The sequence below is a fragment of the Manacus candei genome, unplaced genomic scaffold (assembly GCF_025592945.1).
Source record: "Manacus candei isolate 608988 ecotype Guabito, Panama unplaced genomic scaffold, ASM2559294v1 h1tg000015l, whole genome shotgun sequence".
Lineage (NCBI taxonomy): Eukaryota > Metazoa > Chordata > Aves > Passeriformes > Pipridae > Manacus > Manacus candei.
Genome location: NW_026138063.1, coordinates 20918561 through 20936721, shown reverse-complemented (window position 1 = coordinate 20936721; position 18161 = coordinate 20918561). Strand labels below are relative to the sequence as shown.

The following is an 18161-nucleotide window of genomic DNA, read 5'->3' as shown; positions in this document are numbered from 1 at the left end:
CCAAACCTTGGACATCATCATCTCTTGAAGGATTTCAGTGGGATTCTGAGTCTGCTAAAGTCACTTTCCTGCATCTGCAGTCTTCATCAGCAGGGTACCGAGCCAAAAAGCAAACTCCAGCATCTTAGGCACAGGACACAGCCCTCCTCTCCAGGAACTGCAGCTCCTTCTGCTCATACAGTTTGACTCAGGACTGCTCTTTGAACTCTAACACATGGCAAGACTGGTTCCTAGTTTGAGGAAAGATCCCTCTTTTCTTTTTTTTTTTCCCTTTAATTCAGCCCTTACCCAGTTCACAGTTATCAAAGTCTCATGTTCATGCATCTCCTACTCAGATACTTTGATGGTAAAGGGGAAAGCAGGAGAGATCTAGAAGATCATGGTCTGTAAGATTAGATAAGGATAAGGAGCAATGTAAAGGTGGAGAAAGGGCTTATGCTCTATGTCCTGGTGTTGGTTGTTCAAAGACAAATAATGCTCCCAGACTGGCTGAGGAATATCTGGAAAGAGACACCTCCTACAGAAGACCTAAAGGTCTCTGAACAGTGATATCCACTCCCTGGGGGGCAGGGACTGTTGGGGGGGGGCCATCATGCCAACCCCTCCCTGGAGCTACCATGCCTGGCAGCACAGGGACCATCCTCTGGAGATGATTTTCAGGCTCTCCAAGTCTAGTGGAAACCACTGCAGCTACACAGACACTGGCAGAGCTCTTCCACTCCTTGTGATCTAACCTCATATCTGTATTTCATCCTAAGTCACTTTAAGCCAAGTCTATGGCTTTCCCCTTTTCCCCTTGCAATGCCAAACAGCCTGAAGTGCTCTAGTATTTCTCTCCTGGGGCTCAGTTCCTCGGCTCCTTACTTCTTCTCAACCTGGACCTGCATTCTCCTTACTTAGAAATTGCCTTTTCAAAGAAGGGATCAACTGATGGGTGGAGGAGACAGATCTTCCTGGGATGTGGTGTCCCAGTAGACTGTTTGCAGCAGTTTCTATTCCATTCTTCCCTACCTGGTGAGACAGGAGCCCCTCCAAGGTGTCCTGCCAGCTGCCCTGGGTCAGGGTATTGCAGAAGATCCAGAGGATAAGTGGGAGGAAGAGCTATAAGACTGCAAAGACAGACATAAAACTTAGCTCAGGGAAACTGTGGATGCCACATCCCTGGAAGTGTTCAAGGTCAGGTTGGATAAGGCTTGGATCAACCTGGTCTGGTGAAAGGTGCCCTTGCCCATGGCAGAGGGGGGGAACTGGATCAGCTTTAAGTTCCCTTCCAACCCCAACCATTCCAGGATTCCATGATAAATGGCCCAGAGGAAGGTCATTCCCTTGGCCCAAGGTAGAGAAAAGGATCCAAAGCCAAGGCAGCGGAGGTGAGGGGAGCAAAAGATGTAATGGATGATTCTCAGAACAAAGTTCAATCCACCTATAGCCCAATGAGTCCCATCTGTGCAAACAGTGGCTGCTTGCTCAGCAAATACAGCTATCCCAGCCCCACTGCCGCAGCCTTAGCCAGCATTTTTGGAGGAGGGGATGTTTTAACATCTGCAAAGATCTGGTATTTGGACCACTTACGAAACTGTTCCATGTTGGGGTGAGGGATGTACCTTCACATGCAGCCACAGTGCACCCCATCCCCCTCAGCAAACCACAGTCACCAGTCTTCAGAGGGGCAAACAGGAGCACCCTTGCCATTGGTAAAACATCCATGTCCAAGCCCACAGCACATGAGGGACTCCATCCCCACCTTCTTCAGCTCCTTGGCTTTTTGTGGGATTCTGTTTGGTCTCTCTGGGACAAACACGCTCTCAGACCCCATGGGAAGAGACAGAGCTCTTCAGGCCCAGCAGCAAGATGAGAAAGGACATCAGAGGTGACAGGGCGTGAGGAAGGAATGAAGGCAGCCAAGGAGATGGTGCAGGGCCAGAGTGTCTGTGCTCAAGTGCGCAGGAAGGAAATGAGCTGGTTGTGCTCCTCTTCCTCATCATATCCACCTCAATCTTCTCTTCCCACCCCACAACTCTACAAGGGGCACCCACTCAGTCTCCTGAGACCACAGCACGATGCTCTGAGGCCCCAGCCCCTATCATGTCTCTGATCAGTCACAGCTCTCCTCACACATAGACTCTGGACCCGAATTTGTCCCTCTGAACCTCCGACCCGCTGCTGCCAACAAGAAATGGTAGCAGCACCCTCAGCCCAGCACGTAGTGCTGTTTGCACAGCCCTTGCTCAAACACAATGGCCAGAGCTGGCTCTGCAGCCCCTCCAGCAGTGCCACGACCTCCCTCTCTCCCACCCTGACTGGCTGCTGCAGTGGGATCACAATGGAGCTCTGTGCACCTCCACCTCAGCTGCAGCACCTGCAGGAACTCTGGGCCAGTGTCCACGGGATCAAGGTTCACATTCCCTCTGGAACTCCCCTTGTCACTCCTGAACTAACCCACCCTGCCTCAGAGGGCACTGTCATCCCAATTAGGTTAATTGTTGTGGGCTTATATGGTAATTAACCGTAAAAACTGGCTCTGTGGGGACCAGGAACAGGACCCCAGGGAACAGCCTAGAGCTGTGTCAGGACAGGGTTAGGTTGGATCTCAGGAAAAGGTTCTTCCCCCAGAGGGTGGTTGGGCACTGACCAGGCTCCCCAGGGCAGTGGGCACAGCACCAAGGCTGCCAGAGCTCCAGGAGGGTTTGGACAACACTCTCAGGCACATGGTGTGACTCTTGGGGATGGTCCTGTGCAGGGCTGAGGGTGGGGCTTGATGATCCATGTGGATCCATTCCAACTCGGCATATTCTGTGATTCTGTAATTAACCATATGGTTAATGATTTAATTAACCATAAACAATGGACAATATTGTACAGTGGGGGTTGGCTGGTCTTGGAGAAGACAACAGTGACTCGGCCAGTATCCAAGCCCTGGATACCCTCTGTGTCAACACTGTCCTGAAGAAAAGAAGTGGTGGGAATGTGGTTTATCAACAGTCTCCTGAGCTGCAGGAGAACCAAGAAGGGAGCTCGGGAGCTCCAGCAGGAGCCTGACCTACATACAGCTGTTGCTCTGAGCAAATGCTCCCCATTGGCACCTTGAGCCATGAACTCTCCCAAAGCAGCACCATCACGTGCAAAAGCCACAAAACTGAATAAATAATTAAATAAATAAATAAATAAATAAATTGATCCATCAGCAGATACTGGGTGTCCAAAGGAGCAGCTCCCCTTTTAAGAAAGCCTCAAGCCCAGAGTCCTCCAGGAGAAAGGAGAACTGGTAACCCTTACCTTTGTGTCCATTATGTGTGCAACAGAGTAGGTTATAAGGAACAGAGAGTCAACTTTTCATTCATAGACAAAGGTGTCACACGCTTGCTTGTGGAAGCTCCAGGGACCAGACCAAGAAGCTGGTGAGACCAGCACAACTCAGACCTCAATGTCTTCCTGTGGGCATTTGACTCCAGAATTCCTTCTGTCTTGGGGTGAAGAGGTTGGTGGTGAAGGAGCCAGGCCACAGCAGACCAACATGTGCTGGTGGAAAAAACAGAGGTGGAAAGTGAGGCTTTCTGCAAACTTCATATCCTTTGAAGACTTCCAAGGCCTGAAAATTAATTTTCTTGCCCTGAAAATATTTGGACATGCCAGGATTCTTCCACTGCAACTGGGGACAGAAAATCCACTAGGGCTTTTTTCCCTACAAAAAGTAACTGATCAGGAAGTACCCTGTTGTGCCTGTTCCCGGGGCAGCTACCTGCAATCTCCATGCTGCTTTGATGACCCCTGCAGGGACAAGTAGTAAAGGTCTTGAGTTTTTAATCCCTTCCTCACCTAGAAGAGCTGTGGTGTGGTCATGGACACTGCCTCAGATTCTTGCTGAGCTTGAAAGGAAGAGTCTGTTCACGGAGATATTCAGGTGTCAGGAAAAGCTCGAGATGGGAGTAATGCTCTCCTGAGCCCTAAATCAACTTTTTATGAGTGTCTCAGTTTACCAAGACAGAAATGTTTGTTATGGAGGGCGGGATATGAGAAAAAAACGTGCTCCTCAGAAGTAATTATAACTTCAAAATTAAGAGGCTCCAGTCGAAAAGGTGTAGAAAATAAAAGAATAGCTCTTTACCAAAAAATATATGTATATATATAGGTAACACAACAATAACAAACAATAACCCTGTAACACAATTTCCACCAAAACAATTAAGTATTTTTTGCCTTTCAGTGCAGTGATAACGCAGGTGGGGCCAGGAGGCAGGGGCTGCAGTGCCTGACTCACGGTCACCAGCGGGTGCTGTTGGGCTCCGGATTGTGGAGGCTGCAGTTGCTCACCTCTGCTGCGGGAGGCAGCTGAACACAGACCGCCACCCGAGGGGAAGGTAGAAGGGGAAAGGGTGATTCCTCCTGTGGACTCATGCCGTCAAAGACTGGCTCTGGCTGGAACTCACCTTCCCCCTCAATGGTTGTATAATGCCACAGGCAGGGAGAAGGAGGAGGAAGAGGAGGAGGGGGAAGAGCAGTTTTGCCCCTCCAAAGTTTCTCTGCAGGTGGTACCGGTTACTCCGACGAAATGCGAGGCAAGTCGGGACAGTGGGCAGAACAGGACGTGAGGGAGACCAACCGGGACCAAAAGAAGCTGGGTTACTCCATCTGTTCATACTTGAATGTGACTTTTAAAGTCCTGGTAGACTGGAGCATGTCAGCAAGACAGTCACAGGAGATCCAGTTTCCAAGAATGGCAGCATATCTGACAGCAGAGGAGTTTAAATGGGGGAAATGGTAATCACTGCTTTCTACTTGGTTTGGGGTCAAAGTAAAAATGCAGATGAGGAATCGATTTTCCTCCCTTACAGAAAAGGGCAGCTTCCCATATGAATAAACCAAGATAACAAAAGGGATTACAAGGCAAAAGATGAAAAGACGTAAGATGTAGGATGTGTTCCTCACCTGGAGGAAAAGCACTGTGCTTTAATTGTTTCCACTGCATTGTTGCACGTAACACCACGCCATCAGACAATCCTTCCTCTTCAACTGCACAGGTCAAACAAGGGTGAAGGAAGACAGGGGGAAAGCAAGTATTGTCTGGTGCATAAGGGCACAAAGTCCAGATTTTAGAGCTGAATCTTCCTGCTGGCTCCCCTCTTGCTGCACCGCTGAGCCTTGGCACAGAGACACTTCTTTAGAGCAGCAATCCCTGAGGGGCTGTTGCTCCCACCCATGGGGAAGCCCTTTTATTGCTGCCTACATATTTGCCACCCATGCATTGCTATTCTCTGGTTTTATGTTTAGGCACCAGGATGGTTCCCCCTCCCACCTGTACCTTAAGGTCAGAGACTTGAACTCGTCTGGGTCTGGGTTTCCACAGGCTGCCCCCGTGGACACCCCTGACATTTCCATCCACAAAATGCATTTTTCTGTGAGTCAGCAGCCTGGGAGAGTCAGGGCAGATAGGGAGTGCATTAACTCTCTATATGTTATACAGAGGCTCCAAGAATTGGGTTTTCTTTCTAAATACTGAAAAATACCCAAAATGGCCCCTACTTCTGCACCAGCACTTCTCAGAGTATTCCAGGAGACAGCATGGATGAGTGTTTCCTGCCCATTTATGCATCTTCCTTTGTGACCTACATCTGCCTTACACATCTGAGCCCAGAGCTGATGGTCCATCTGCTGCTGTCACCTTTGAGACCGTGATCTCCTGAGAGGGTAATTAATGGGACAGATCATGAAGTAGACAGAGCCTGTCAGGTGGCTCACACAGGTAGGACTGCAACTGCTGTAGCCAGTGGACAGCAAAATCCATTCAAATTTCTATAAAATATGACTGTGGCAAGCTCTTAACTGTCTTTGTATAGGCTCCCAGTGATGCTGAGAGTGTTACCCACCTGCCTGAGGTAGAGAAGTCAAGCAAGCCCATAGCATCCGTCACCTTCTTGTAAAGACACCAAATAGCAGCAGGCTGGGTCCCTGTGCCCTGGGCTCGATGTCACAGGGTGCACAAGCACTGCTGGGAGCCCTCAGGAAAGTCATTGCCCTTGCAGTGCTGCCTGCCTGGGGCACGCTCTGCCACCGCAGCAGACCCTGCACAGGCTGCTGGGCTCCTTGGGGAGCCTTCTGCTGCCAGAAGGGCAATTTCCAACCATTATGGATTTTACTTCAGAAATTGTTTTCCCATAACTGAAAATATTAAATTTTAATTGCTGGTTTTTGTGAGGGGATGAGGGGGAGGGCACTTCGTGTGGAAAAACTGACGCTGAAGCATTGACCTTCTGAGAAGTGGAACAACAAAGATCACCAGAGACTCCGTCAGCCTGAGAGATGACAAGGAAGAACTTTTAGTGTACTGGAGTTCATTGATGAATTTCAACGCTGCCGAACTGTCACAGCGGGCTCCGGGACAACTGTGTCCTGCACCAACACCTGTGGCACCCACAGATCGCCTTCTCTGCATTTACCCTGCAAGATTTCTCTGGACTAAACAAACCCAGCTAACGGCCTCACAGGAAGCAGGTAATGGCTTTGAAATTCTCCCCACACTGGTGTGTGGCAGTGTGCTCTGCTCAGTGCTCTATGGTGTGCTTTCTCACCTCTAGCCACCTCTCACCTCCAGCTTGCGAACACAGGGGTCAGTCCTCAGCTGAGCACAGGAGGCCTGACTTCCTCCTGCTTTCACAGGAGGCTGTTATGTGTCACTGTTTTGCAGCTACATGTTCCATTCAGGGGGTTCTTCATCCCTTGCTGCAGTTTCACACCAGTGACTCTTACCATGCCTCTTCCATGAGTGTGGGGACCCCTGGCACACCACCTTGGGAAATACCATGGGCTCTGTGCTTATATGGGGGATAGGATGTAGCTGGTATGCACAGCCCAGTGGGCTCAGCTGCTCCTCAGGGGAGTGGTATGCATGCAGAGAGTGGCTTTTTCAGTGTGAGGTGACAACAGGCTGACAGGGAACAGCTACAGGGCAGCCACGGTAACCACAGTGCAGCCAAGAACCTGTGTGGCTGAAAGCCCAAGAGCGCTAGGACAAGGGCTGTATGTTAGTTGCTCCATAAATTCCATCTAAAAATGACTGTATCCCAGTGGTTCAGCAATGCCATGTCAGTTCTGCCACTAGGGCAGGTGCTATGTTTTCCTCTGTTGGTTGCCACATCTGTCTCCCAGTCTTGGACACCAAAAATGGTTCACTTACTTCATGCAATCAGTTTCACTTCAATTTTTGTGTTAATGTTTAGAAGCCGCTGACTTATCAGGCAATGTATCTGCAAGAGATTGTAGGAATCTGAGTGTTTTTCATGCCAGCCTCTTTGTAAACACTGCCTTTATGAGCTGCAGACAAAATCTAATTTATCCTCCTTGCTGGTAGTGAAATATTTAACAGAGTACTAGAAGACAGTCTAAGTTTGCAGATTTGAGTTTTCTGCTCTAGCAGAATTTGGCTTCCTACCTTTGAAGGCGGAGATAAGACATGTTCTCACTTCCCCTTCTTTCTCTTGAGACCTGTTATCTGCTTGGGCTGGGGGTACCCACGCTGAGCTGTTCCTCCCCTGGACCCTGCAGAGAGAGGAGTGGATTTGAGCCTGGGGGCAGCCTGCTCACAGCAGGTACCCACTGCCCAGCCTGCAGCTGTGTTCCCACTGCCCCTGGGAGTAAAGCCACCTGAGCTACCCCATGGCTGGAAGGGTTCAAATCCTGAGGAGGTTCTCAGGCCTGGCAAGACCCAGAACAAACCTATGGGGTGGCTCCAGTATCAAAGCAAGGGTCTCAGAGGGCAAAAGGGGAATGTTGCCCAGCTCTGCTGTGGGCTGCCCTAAAGGCAGTGGCTCTCTGATAACTACAGCAGCAGCAAAGGTAAGGGACAACAAAAATTATCCTTCTGCTTTGCAGACTCTTGGCTGTTGGTGAGGCCTGGAGGGAAGGAGAGGCAGGCTTAACCACTCAATAGCTGCAAGAGCGTTGTCTATGTGTTTTTGTTATCTGGCAGCGAGTGCCAGTGTAACTTTGATGGCTGAGGGTCTGAGGGTGCTGATGAGCCACTGAACCCGTCCAGAGCTCAGCCTCACGCCTGCACTCTTCCCTTGCAGAGACGGCCCAGCATGAACAACAGCACTGAAAATACCGCGCTGCACGGTGGCATCGCACTCTTTCAGCTGATTGTCTACATCCCAGTGCTCGCTTTGGGGATCCCACTGAACGCAATTGCCTTCTGGGTCTTCTGCTGCAAATTCAAGGGGTGGACTGAGACCAAGGTGTACATGATCAACCTCATCGTCGCGGACAGTCTCCTGCTCTGTTCCCTGCCTTTCTTAATGTATTTTACCAAGTACAACCATCCCATAGACCAGCTGTGTATTGCCACAAGCAATATGTATTTTACAAATATGCCTATGAGCGTCTTTATCATAACCTTGATTGCAATTGATCGATACATTGCAATCAAGTTCCCTCTAAAAGCAAAGGTTTTTCGATCCCCACTGAAATCAGCTTCTATCTGTGGCTTTCTTTGGATAATGCTCATAATTTATTCCAATATCCATCCAAAAGTTCAGAATAGGTGGGAAAGATTCTGCTTTCGTAGGCGATATCTTGACCCCAGCTATTTTTCTTTATTCGGTAATATCTTTGGATATTTTATTCCCTTAGGTATTGTGATTTTTTGCTCAGTACAAATCATCAGATGTCTCAAAAAGAACATGGCCACAAGCCCCCATGAGACAAAATTAATCCAGAAGGCAGTGCACATTGTTTCTGTGAATTTGTGTGTGTTCACTGTATGTTTCTCCCCTTTCTACATTACAACGATCATGCAGTTCATAGTGGATGTTACTGGAGCTTCTTCTCTGGTGTCAGCAGTTAGCACCTCTATTAAGATCTCTGCATGCTTAGCAAATGTTAACTGCTGTTTGGATGCATTTTGCTATTATTTTGCAGCCAAGGAATTTCCAGAATTTTCTTCTATGTTCTCCACCTGTATGAGGTCCAAAACAAAAGAAAGGCAAGAGTCACAGCCACCCACAGGTCAAGTCATGGCATGAACAAGGTGCAGTGCACGAGCTGTTAAGTGTCACTCTGCTGCTGAAGTTTTGAGGCAGAGGGTATGAAACCACCTACAGTATGTGCAGTCATTGTAGGTATAGGCAAACCCGCAAAACAGAGCAACTCCCACCAAAGGGTCTGATATTAACTTGAATTTTGCCCTTCTGTCCTCAGTGACTTGACTTCAGCTCTGATTATAGTCTTCTATCATTGTATGGCAGCTTCAGGCACCTCCTGGTGATTTTGGTTGGCTTCATGGTCCCTCACTTTCAGTGTCTTCTGAATAATAAACCTCTCAAAAATTTCCTCCATGGACTGCAAACCCATGTACTGCTCATTTAAACCTAGAGACCATTAACTTTCTAAGTGAAAATTAACAATTATTTCCCCTACAGAAGACTGTCATCTTTCTCTTCCTGCAAACAGCAGTCTGAAACCTTTGTCCAGACATTGTCCAAACAACATAGGAAATTACTATTCCCATCACAGAAATTATCCCCCACCCAAAGTTAGATCTATCTGCTTTGTGTCAATACTTTGGCAGGCGGCCCAACAAGATGGAAGCTGCAGTGAGCAACTGTGGCATAAAAATGAATGAAACTACTCAGGTCATTCAGCTGATAATTTATGTCACAATTTTCATCTTTGGTATATTATTTAATGCTCTGGCATTACTGGTGTTTCCCTGCAAGCAGAAATAAAGGGCCGTGTGTGTATGTGACAAATTTAATCGTTGCACATTTTTTGGCCATCATTCTGCCTTTTAAAGTCACTATTCATTTATTACCATTATACACAGGAGTATTATTAGTGCCAAATTATACTGGAGATTGGGAGAGAAGACTTAGTTACTGCAGTATAAGAGCTGCCTCACAAAAGGTTCTTTAACAGTGCAGCCCAAAAATGAGCAAGGAACTTTCTGATTCCCTGAAGAGGCATGTTCTACCTTGGATAAAAATTTTTATCTTGCTTATATGTCAAGTTCATGATGGGTTTCTTAGATCCTCCTTCAGTCTGAACAAAACTTCAGCTCTCTGAGTGCTCCCATAAATGTAACAGATGAGTTATCAATTCCTGGGCCACAACAAACTACTTGCCACCATGCAGCACTGGAATAGCAATCCGTGAGGAAAATGACATGGTTATCCACAAATATTTTCTGTTTTCTAGCACAAGAGTCTGGCAAACGATGATGCAGCAGCCATAGTCCTTCAGCAGCTCCAAGCAGCAGGGTTGAACCACTGCATTTTGCTAACATTTCAGCAAGATATAACTGTCCTGCCCCTTAAAAGAAAAAGATGGTAACTGTTGCTTCAAGTTCAAATGACCAAATTGAAATTGCAGTCAAAATTTAGGCTTAAGAAAAAAAAACCTCAAATAAACCCACAAGGAAAAGCCTACGAAGCAATTCAGGATCTTGCTTTTATGTGAGTGAGTAGCCATCAGAACTAGAAGTTTTGACCTTCCTGCACAGGGAAGGCAGAGACTGGCATAAGAGAGTATTTTGCTGTTTGTTGGCATTTGGTCAGGCCTGAAACCTCAGTTGTCCCCAGAGCTCCAGGGGGCTGAAGGACACATACTGGGGAGTTTAGTGAGTTGGTTGGATGCTGCTTTCAGGTTTTGGAGGTGTGTCTCTGTGATTTTGTTTCCTTGGTGCAGCAGAGCTGTTCCGATTGCCAGCACTGCCTGGTAGTGTCCAGGGGATTCCACAAGCACTGAAGCAGTGGCAGGCAGCTGGGAAACTTTACCATGCCCTCCCTTGTGTCTTTCACAGAGCCACAGAGCCAGTCCCTTCAGTGTTGGTGCTGCAGGAGTGTGGAGAGGGCTATAGCACAGAGACCCCTGCCGGCACGTTATCTGCTCTGGCTCAGCTCCATACAGGCCTGAGAAAGGGGAAAGGGGAAACAGTCCCAAGGAGCAGGGCTTATCATTGTGTGAGATAGATGCAGTTACCCTAACACTGCCATTTCACAGGCTGTCCATGCTAAAAATATGATTGACATATTCTGCTGCCTACCCTGTAGTTCTGTTTTGGTCAAGATCTGATGTTGCAGCATCACATCTTGAAGGAGAAAGCCAAGAAAAAAACCCACATGGGGCAGAGGCTCTGCAGAACCCTAATGCTACAGGGTAACATTGTCAAGTGGCCCCCCTCCCATGTGTGGAAATGGTACCAGTACATCTCTCACTTTGCCAGAAGATCTGTGCACTGCAACTGGAACCAGCATGGCACAGTCTCTGGGAGGCAGGGGAGACGGAGATCTTCCCTGCAAAGGAGGCAGGAGCCCATCAAAGCTGTCTGTCAGCAATTTGTACCAGGGTACAGAAAAACCTCATCAGAAGGGCTTTCTCTGGCTGGTAAACAGTCTCGAGCAGGACATCAGGCAGAGCTTAGAAGGGAAGGAAAAATGATCAATCACATAGAACAAAAAGTGAGAAGATCAAACAGATCATCGCAAATTCTTCCTTTATATATGAAAAGCTACCTAGAATTTGCAAGCAAAGAAGTGGCATCACCCAGCACTGCTGCTGATAAAAACAAAACAATTGTCCAGATGTGCCCTGAAAACTACCTGATTAGCACAACTTTCATTATGGATGAGGAACCAGAGAAGTCCAAACATTTAAAGGAATGAAATCTCACAGCAGCAGCCAGTTTCACAACACATCTAAAATACTAGATGTTAGGGAACAAATAGAAAAGTAAAACAAAAGTGGGGAAATATTACCTTATGGGGAATTCCCATTCTGCTTCAGAGATCTAAAGTAAAAAGAATAATAACACTTCACAGGAAGGGGTATGTCTGTTTTCATCTACCTTCAGCATTAAAAGGGTTTCTTCAAATTTCCAGGCAGAGCATTTCCAAGTGCAGTGTAAATCCATTATTTCTTTTCCCATCTGCAGTGGATATAGCAAACTATTTATTCTATAACTCTTTAAACAATTGATATCCTATAATCATGTTGACTTTTTTCTACAGCAGCCTAATCTTCCATTTCATTTCCCATCCTGCTCCATTTGCAATTTATTCTAAGATGCAGATCCTCTTTTTTCAGACATGTAGCATGTCAAGCTCACCCATATCTCACATTTGTACTCACAACTATTCCTATGTGTAAAACTTTGCATATGTCTTTATGCCTCACTGCATTCTTTTCCAAACCATTTATTCAACTTGTCAACACAATATACATGAGTTATATGAATAACATGAATAGTTGAGTTATTTCAGGAATGAGACAGTCTACAAGACAGTGGAATTGACATTTAGTATTTCAAATAAAGTCTTAGGTTAGGTGACCATGATCAGAGAAACACTTTTCATAACACTAATAATAATATAGGGAAGTATAATTCTAAAAGAGTCTGTTCATACAGTTGCAAACTACAGTCATTTTCTTTGTACCATTATGAATTACTCTAGTCCCTTTCAGTAGACGGCCTGCCAAAGATGTGGAGATACACCTGCTTTCTCATGCAAAAACTCTGGTTCTTTTTCATCAGTTTCTTGACTGTAAGTTGTCAGAGAACTATGAAGGCAGCATGAAGGCAAATCCCCTCCCACCGGCTGTGACAGCTGGTGCTTCTCCCCACCCCTGTGCAAGATCAGAGGGACGCGACAGGTGCTACAGCTCTACAAGCTGTGAGCTTTGCAAGCACAAGCAATGCCGCTGCTGTGCTTCAGAACAACAAAGCTGAGAGGCAACACTGTTTGGTTTTGAATTAACCTGTGTTTAAGGCATTTTTATGGATCAATGAGGAACAACGTGCTTTGCCAAGGCAGTGTAATGTCACAGCCAGACAGCCGGGGGAACCTGTCAGGTGACTCAGGTGACACCTCATGCATGACAGGATGATTCCGTCAGGGCTAAACAGATGGCCAAGTCATCTTTAACACGTTTAAACTAGTGACAGATTAATATATTCCCCAGGCCACAACTGCCCTCTGCTGTTCAGAACCAGTGGAGGTCCTGTACCCTCTTCACCGCAGCCCAGAGCAGAGCTCTGGGGCTCCATCACATTGCCCTTCTCTGGCAGCACTGCAGACAGCAGCTTCATCCTGTGGGAGCAGTGGGACATGCTTGGAAGATTCCCAGCACCCATCCTGATGGATGTTGCAAAGGCCTTAGTTGGGACCAGACTCTGATGGGCAGGCTGCAAGTCTCTCACCAGCTGAAGACACCTCCAGGGAAGCTTTGCTCTTTCAGGCTGGCAGATGATGCTCAGCCTGTGACCTGGGGTGGCAAAGTCTTGCTGTTTGAGGAATATTGCAAATTTCATGTAGAATTGGAGAAATATCCAGACATCTGGCTGGTTGCCAGTGTTTACCTGGTTGCTCCAGAACAATCCCAATTGGATGTTAAGGCTCAGTGAAAGGCTTTGCAAAGGAATGTTTTCCTCTGGCCTAGGAAATTTAAGCCCTACATCACAGTTAAAGCCCTTCTGCAAGGAACAAAACAGGTCACACTCTGTGCATAAATGTCAGATAGTTCCTGGGGACAGGGAGGAGTCCAAAAGCACAAGAATTCAAGGCAACAATACAATTAAATTCCTACACGATAACCTACCTTCACAAATTTCTTGGCCACTTGTACAATTCCTGGGGGAGGAAAGGGGTAAACAAATTGGCAGAACACTTGCACAGGGCAACATACCTCTAGCTGGATGCAAAGTGATAAAAGTGTGTTTTTAAAGTGAAGACCATCCTGGTTGCCACAAAAACAGACAGACATGTACACATTCCCTACCTCTGCAGGCAGGCCAGACCACTCTGGGCTTCAGAAAATTGTTGGGTCTTTCAGAGCTGTGTCCACCCAAATTCAAAAGTTGTCATCCCAGGCTGACATTTCAGTAACATGGCAAGGTTACTTGCCAAAACTTCCACTCCTTAGGACTTTTTTTTAATTGAAAACTTAGCTTTTTTTAAATCTTTTTTTTTTTTTGTTAAGAAGTCTGCACCTGATTACATGATAGTTTCTGCCACTGTAACTTTAGTTCATTTGAGAGGTTTTCATGTGTTTGAGGTTTTTCACTTTCCTGCAAATTGCTTTCTTGAAGCCTTTCATGTTATGTGGCTTTCCCCTACAGGCTATTTATAGGAATGCACCTGTGCTAAAGGGAAGGGACCTTTCCAGCATTTCAAATAAATCTCTAGTACTTGGTTTGAAGTGCAAAACTAGAAGGCTGTCAATGTAAATGACATGATTATACATAAATGAAGTGCAGTTTTTGTTTCCAAAGCCATGCAGTCATTCTAATTTGTGTGTAAAGGCACTGGGCTATGCCAGGCAGCCAGAACAAAGACAACCATATTGACTCAGACTAAGGAAGGATCAGTCACTGTTAAGCTCAAATACTACAACCTCTCTGTGTACAAAGCAGGATGAACTCCTGTTCTTAGAGAAATAAGGCAGAGTGCCTTTCTCCCTTAGGAGCCAGCTTGGCTGACAGCACATTGCAGTATCCCCACCTTGTTCCCCCTTCTGGAGCATCCAAGACCCTGAGACCAAGATAGATGGGTTATATTTTAAATACTAATCATATGTGGATAGAAAGGGCAGATAACCTATATGCATAGAAGCAACAAGCTACAACTTAGCCCCATTACTGTCATCTCCAGATGCCAGATACAAGGATGGCCAATTCTCTTCAAGGTAAGGACCACTTCTGCAATGGAATGAATAAGGAAGTCTTCTCAGTTGCCATTTCCAAAGGAGAATAGAGAATGCCATGCCTTCAGTGAGCTTTCTCTCTCAAAGGCTGGCTATCTTACTAAAATTAAAAGGGATTGGCCAAGACATTAGGAGAGATGGGAGCAAAAGGAAGCTCATAAAAATAAGTGTGCATGCAACCCACATGTGCAACATAATTACTGTTAATAATTATTTATGATATTGATGTGCACACAAATATATACACACATATTTTTTAATATGTGGGGAGAGAGAGCATGAAATAAAGGAAAAGTCAAGTTCCACCTTGATGCCTCTTGTCCAGCTCACAAACTACCCAAAGATGGCACTGTTGGGAAGCAGTTCCTCTACCAGCACTGACAGACACTTGGAACTGTGACTCTGAAGTAAATGTAGGGATCCCTACAAGCATCGTCCTAAACTTTTCTGTCTATCTGATGAGCTCTCCCTGGGCACTTTCTGTTTCCCTGCAGCACTCACTGCATCTCCTCGATAAGTCAGTTAATGGTTCAAGTTGGAACTTTGGTGCCCTGGGACCTGGCTGGACACTCTTACGGCAGCAGTGAGGTTTACAGCAGTTCTCACACCCTCAGAGATCTAAGATGATCCAAGATGAGACGACACAGGCTGAAGAGTCTGCACTGATAACTGCACCTTTCTGTGCTCTGATGGAGGAATTCATGCTATATATAGCCTGCAGGAACCACAAGGAAAACCAAGCCAATTCCTACACTGAGGAGGGGTGGATGAGGAAAAGTTAAAGGAAATAGAAAAAATGTCATGTCCACACAACCCATCTCCTTTTCAGAACAAGCCATTCAACAGAAATGAGTTTTTCAGAAAGTTGTAGCATCAAGAGCACATAAGCCCTGCAGATGAGGCAGCTCCTTCCCCTTTGTGCAGGGCTGTCTGTGGGAAGGTTTATGAATGACTGTGCAGGGCATAAGTGTGCAGTGCAGCTGCTGCTGCTTTCCTGCACTGGCATCCATCTGTGCCAGGCTGCAGGGACGGCTGCTGTCTTGTAGTGATGATCCAGTCAACAGTGCTCAGGTAATGCACAGAAGAATGAAAATGCAAAGAGAATAATTTTCGTCTTATGTTTTGTTACCTAATGCAATGCAAAGGCTGAGAAGAAAATGTTTTTCTATGGAAAAGAAAAATCTAGATACGTTATTTATCGATGCTTATGTTACATGGTGTAGATGGGCAAGCATTACATGACACTGATCTGATCACTGCCTGGGTCAGAAAAAAAGAATAGTGTGCAATAACCACACAGTGGCACTCGAATGGTAAGACTAAGCAGACAAATATCTTGTTTCACTGCTCCCACAGAAGATTGAGTGCTCAAGAGGCCTGCTAGGAGCCATGGGGTCTTCTGCACAGGTGCTGGGTTTATATCCTCACTGCTCCTAACTATTAGTTCCTTTTACTGGTTGATTGTGAAATTAGCAGGCGGTTTCATTTGAGGCCTTGGTTTTGTGCACACTTACCATTTCCCTTGCTAGTGCCACGGCTCAGTGAGCAAGGCATCTCCTTCAAACAAAAGTATTTCTCTGTTTTAAGAGATTGACACAGCAGCTTCACATTTTTCTCTTTCCCAGGGGCTCCTCAAGCAATACAATCTGTATGTGACCCATGGAAACAACTCCTAAGAATTGCATGCAGCTTAGTGGATGGCAATTGCTGCTGGTGCTTCACCAGCACCAGCCCAGCTCTGCTGAGCAAGCACAAACCCTCCTGACTGGGCAGCTGGCAAAGGTGGGTGTGATGCTGAACCTCGTGGAGCAGACTGCACATGAGTGCAGGGTCTATTCTTACACAGTTTCACTAAAGCTGAACTTGCAGCTTGACTGTCAGCTTCTTCCTACAAATATGCAAGAAAAAATTGTAGCCTCTTGGCACTCCCATGACCAGAATTGCTTCTGGACACACACAGACTTATTCTGTCCCTGCCCAGAGGAGGAATGGACTGGCCAGGAAGCACATGTCCTCACTGGCACCTGGCTGGCACTGGCCTTGTCTAACTGGCCTTTTTGGCTCTGTAAGACCAAATTGAACGATGGAAAATTAGATAATTTGAGCTCAGCTGTAGACTGTGGGTATGGCACCCTGCATGCTTGGTGTTCCGATGGTAACTTTCTGAGTCAGAAGCAGATGAAGATATGCTGTACTTAAAAGTATTGCTCCCGTGGTTTTGCTCACTCAACCATATTAGTGTGAGACTGGTTGCTCACTAGACTGTCCAGTTCCCTTCCTCTTAGCATTCAGCCCTGACACACCTTTGTAAGGTTTCTCAAATGCAGTCAGAAACAAATCTACCCTCATAGCTGGTCAACTCCAAGAAAAACTACATTTTTTTGCTATGTCCTGGGATGTCTTTAGAGGTCTCTGCCTTATCTTGAAGAGGCTGAGTGTACCTGGTCCCTATAAAATACAGCAGTTCCCAGGTTTTCTCATTTCCAGTTTTGCAGTCTTCTGAATTCAAAAAACTGGCTACATGAGAAAAACACAACTCCTTAGCCATCCAAAGTTCTCAGCTGTGCAATTGAGATAGCTCGCTGTACACCAGGCTTTGAGTGCTTAAGAAGATGAGAAATAGAGTACTGAGCAACTCAAAGAGCACTTGTGGGATGCAAAAGGCCTCCAGATAAAGAAAATGCTGTATTCCAGCTCAAGCACAAACAAAAATTTTTAAGTCACCAATGAAAAGCTTGTTCTTTACCTGTTCTTTAGGCAGAAAGATGTATTGCACTACATGTGACATAGGTGACAACATCATGAGCTCCTTGTGCAGTTTTCCTTTCCAGAATTTTTCTGCAACTCAGCTGGAGTTAGATCAAGTCCTCAGTATCTTCTTTCTGACCAGCATCTCCCTTCTGACCATCTCCCTTCTGAAGAGAAGGAGGCCAATCCCTTTTGGGGTGACAAGCTGTGGTAGCCTGTTCAGTAACAAGACAACTTGTTAGCTTAACTCACTTTGTCCATACAGTTTTTAAAAGCTTTAAAACCACAAAAATATCAGAAACCAGTCACAGCACAACATGGAAGACACCTTAGACTCAGATCAGGGCTGATAAGCTTCCTGTTTTCCCACTTTGTCCTTCTAAAGAGTGCTGGATAAAGGCAGTTTGTCACTCACCTCCTAGCTTTCTACTGAGCAATGTTTTTTCCGGAGTCCTTTTGCTCTGCATGATTAAGTCATGTTACCTAAGACAACATTTAATAGCTGTCTAAGAGAACAAGTCACACAGTCATTCATAGAGGCACAGCACCACACTGGACTCTACCTTTGAATTTTGATTCATTTGCACTTGAACATCCTAATCCCGGATTTGAGACCTGACTTATTCTATCTGGTGATTAAATACAAGCAAACACATGATTTGGACATTTGTGAAAGCTGGACTGCAAAACCGCTTTGATATATTTTCCACTTAAAAAGAACAGCA

General features: G+C 46.1%; 2 protein-coding genes across 2 annotated transcripts in view; both read left to right on the top strand.

Moving 5' to 3' along the window:
• LOC127468692 (transcription cofactor HES-6-like) overlaps positions 1–18161 on the top strand; it is a 182725-nt gene that overhangs the window by 25229 nt on the left and 139335 nt on the right. The gene's annotated exons all lie outside the window — the stretch shown is intronic.
• Positions 7996–9014, top strand: LOC127468689 (G-protein coupled receptor 35-like). Its single transcript, XM_051782089.1, has one exon. The coding sequence runs from the start codon at positions 8076–8078 to the stop codon at positions 9012–9014; it is 939 nt and encodes a 312-aa protein (XP_051638049.1). The 5' UTR covers positions 7996–8075.